At 28.0% G+C, this 1499-nt stretch overlaps 1 protein-coding gene across 1 annotated transcript; it reads right to left on the bottom strand.

Moving 5' to 3' along the window:
* Positions 1–1006: 1006 nt before the first annotated feature.
* On the bottom strand, positions 1007–1156 carry LOAG_15530 (hypothetical protein; the record flags this gene model as incomplete). The annotated part of the gene is made up of 1 exon (XM_003151021.1): positions 1007–1156. A coding segment is annotated over one exon (150 nt), but the record flags the coding sequence as incomplete, so codon positions are not given.
* Between the last annotated feature and the right edge of the window lie 343 nt (positions 1157–1499).

Here is a 1499-nt window from a genome sequence, read left to right as displayed (position 1 = left end):
TGAATCATTTCAAATCCGTTAAAAGAAAAAAAAAAATTGAAAAAAAAAATGCTTAATCTAAAAAATAATTGAATAATTTTTAGCTTACATTGTAAACATTATAGCGATATGTATTGGATATCATTGTTTTGTTTTAAATAATAATTATTCATTTCACAAACGAAAATATTGAATTGAGGAAATTTTGGATGAGTGAAAAAAAAAAAAAAAGCACTTGATAATTCATCTTTGATTTTTTGTCTTCCTTTTTTTGAAATTTGTTAAAATGAAGGGAAGGATAAGAAGATGAGAGAATGATAATGCATCATCATCTAATAATTAACATAATGATTAGCCAAAAATTTTCTCCTTAGATTTTATCACAAAAGAAATATCGGGAATAATTTAAAAGAAAAGAAATACCGGGAATAATTTTAAAGAAAGAAGAAAGAAAAAAAGGAAAAGAAAAAACTTGTAGCATCGTGTAGTAATTTTATGATTAGATATGATTAGTTGATAATTTGGTAAATATTCACATATTTATTTATGGTGTTTAACATTGTAAAGTTTTTAAAAAAAATTTTTTTTTTAATTCATATCAATTTTTGGTTATCATAAAATTTTTTTTCTTATAATTATGTAAATTATGAAATTTGAGACTATTAAGGTATGATTAAAAGAAAATAAGCCAACAATTATCCCAATGTCCATTTTAACATAATTCGTAGCCAGCAGTTATCCCAATGTCCATTTTAACATAATTCGTAGCCAGCAGTTATCCCAATGTCCATTTTAACATAATTCGTAGCCAGCAATTATCCCAATGTCCATTTTAACATAATTCATAGTCCATTTTCATTTCATTTCATTGAGCGAAATTGGAATGAACAACTTAAATGATCAATCTGGATATTCTTCTTCAATTGCATGCTTATATTGACTATTAATCTATTACAATGGTTGACATGAAATAGTTGACATTGTGGTTAAGTTGACGACGATATTTTCCCCTATCTGCTGCTAGTTGTTAAAGAGTGACGGTAGTGAGCCGGTGAGCTTGGGTCCTTTTTATTTGACAGCTGGAAGATCGATTGCTTGGACATCTTCTGTTTGAACTGTGTGAGGATGGAGCAAGAGGAAGAGGAAGAAGTAGAGGAAAGAGGAAGAGGAAGATAGCCTGAAGTGTCACCATCATCACTGTCAGCCTTTTGCCAACTGGCTTTATCGGCAAAGACTCGAACTATTGATCTCTTTTCTTTAATATAATATAATTTGAAAGAAACTAGCTGTATATTTATTTATTTTTTCCAAAAATTTAATATGATTTTTATCTATGATTTCTCGGGGGAGAAAAAAAAATCTTGATTAGCGGGGTAAAAGAAAAATAAATCGATTAAAACTATTTCTCTTACATATTTCTATCCTAATTTTATCGTTTATACTTTTTTACAAAATATTTTTTAGCATTTCTCTTATCATTCTATCCTCTCTCTCTCTCTCTCTCTCTCTCTCTCTATATA

This window comes from Loa loa, assembly GCF_000183805.2.
Source record: "Loa loa unplaced genomic scaffold supercont3.173, whole genome shotgun sequence".
NCBI lineage: Eukaryota > Metazoa > Nematoda > Chromadorea > Rhabditida > Onchocercidae > Loa > Loa loa.
The sequence above is the reverse complement of the archived record's forward strand: the minus strand, read 5'-3'. Positions and strand labels throughout refer to the sequence as shown.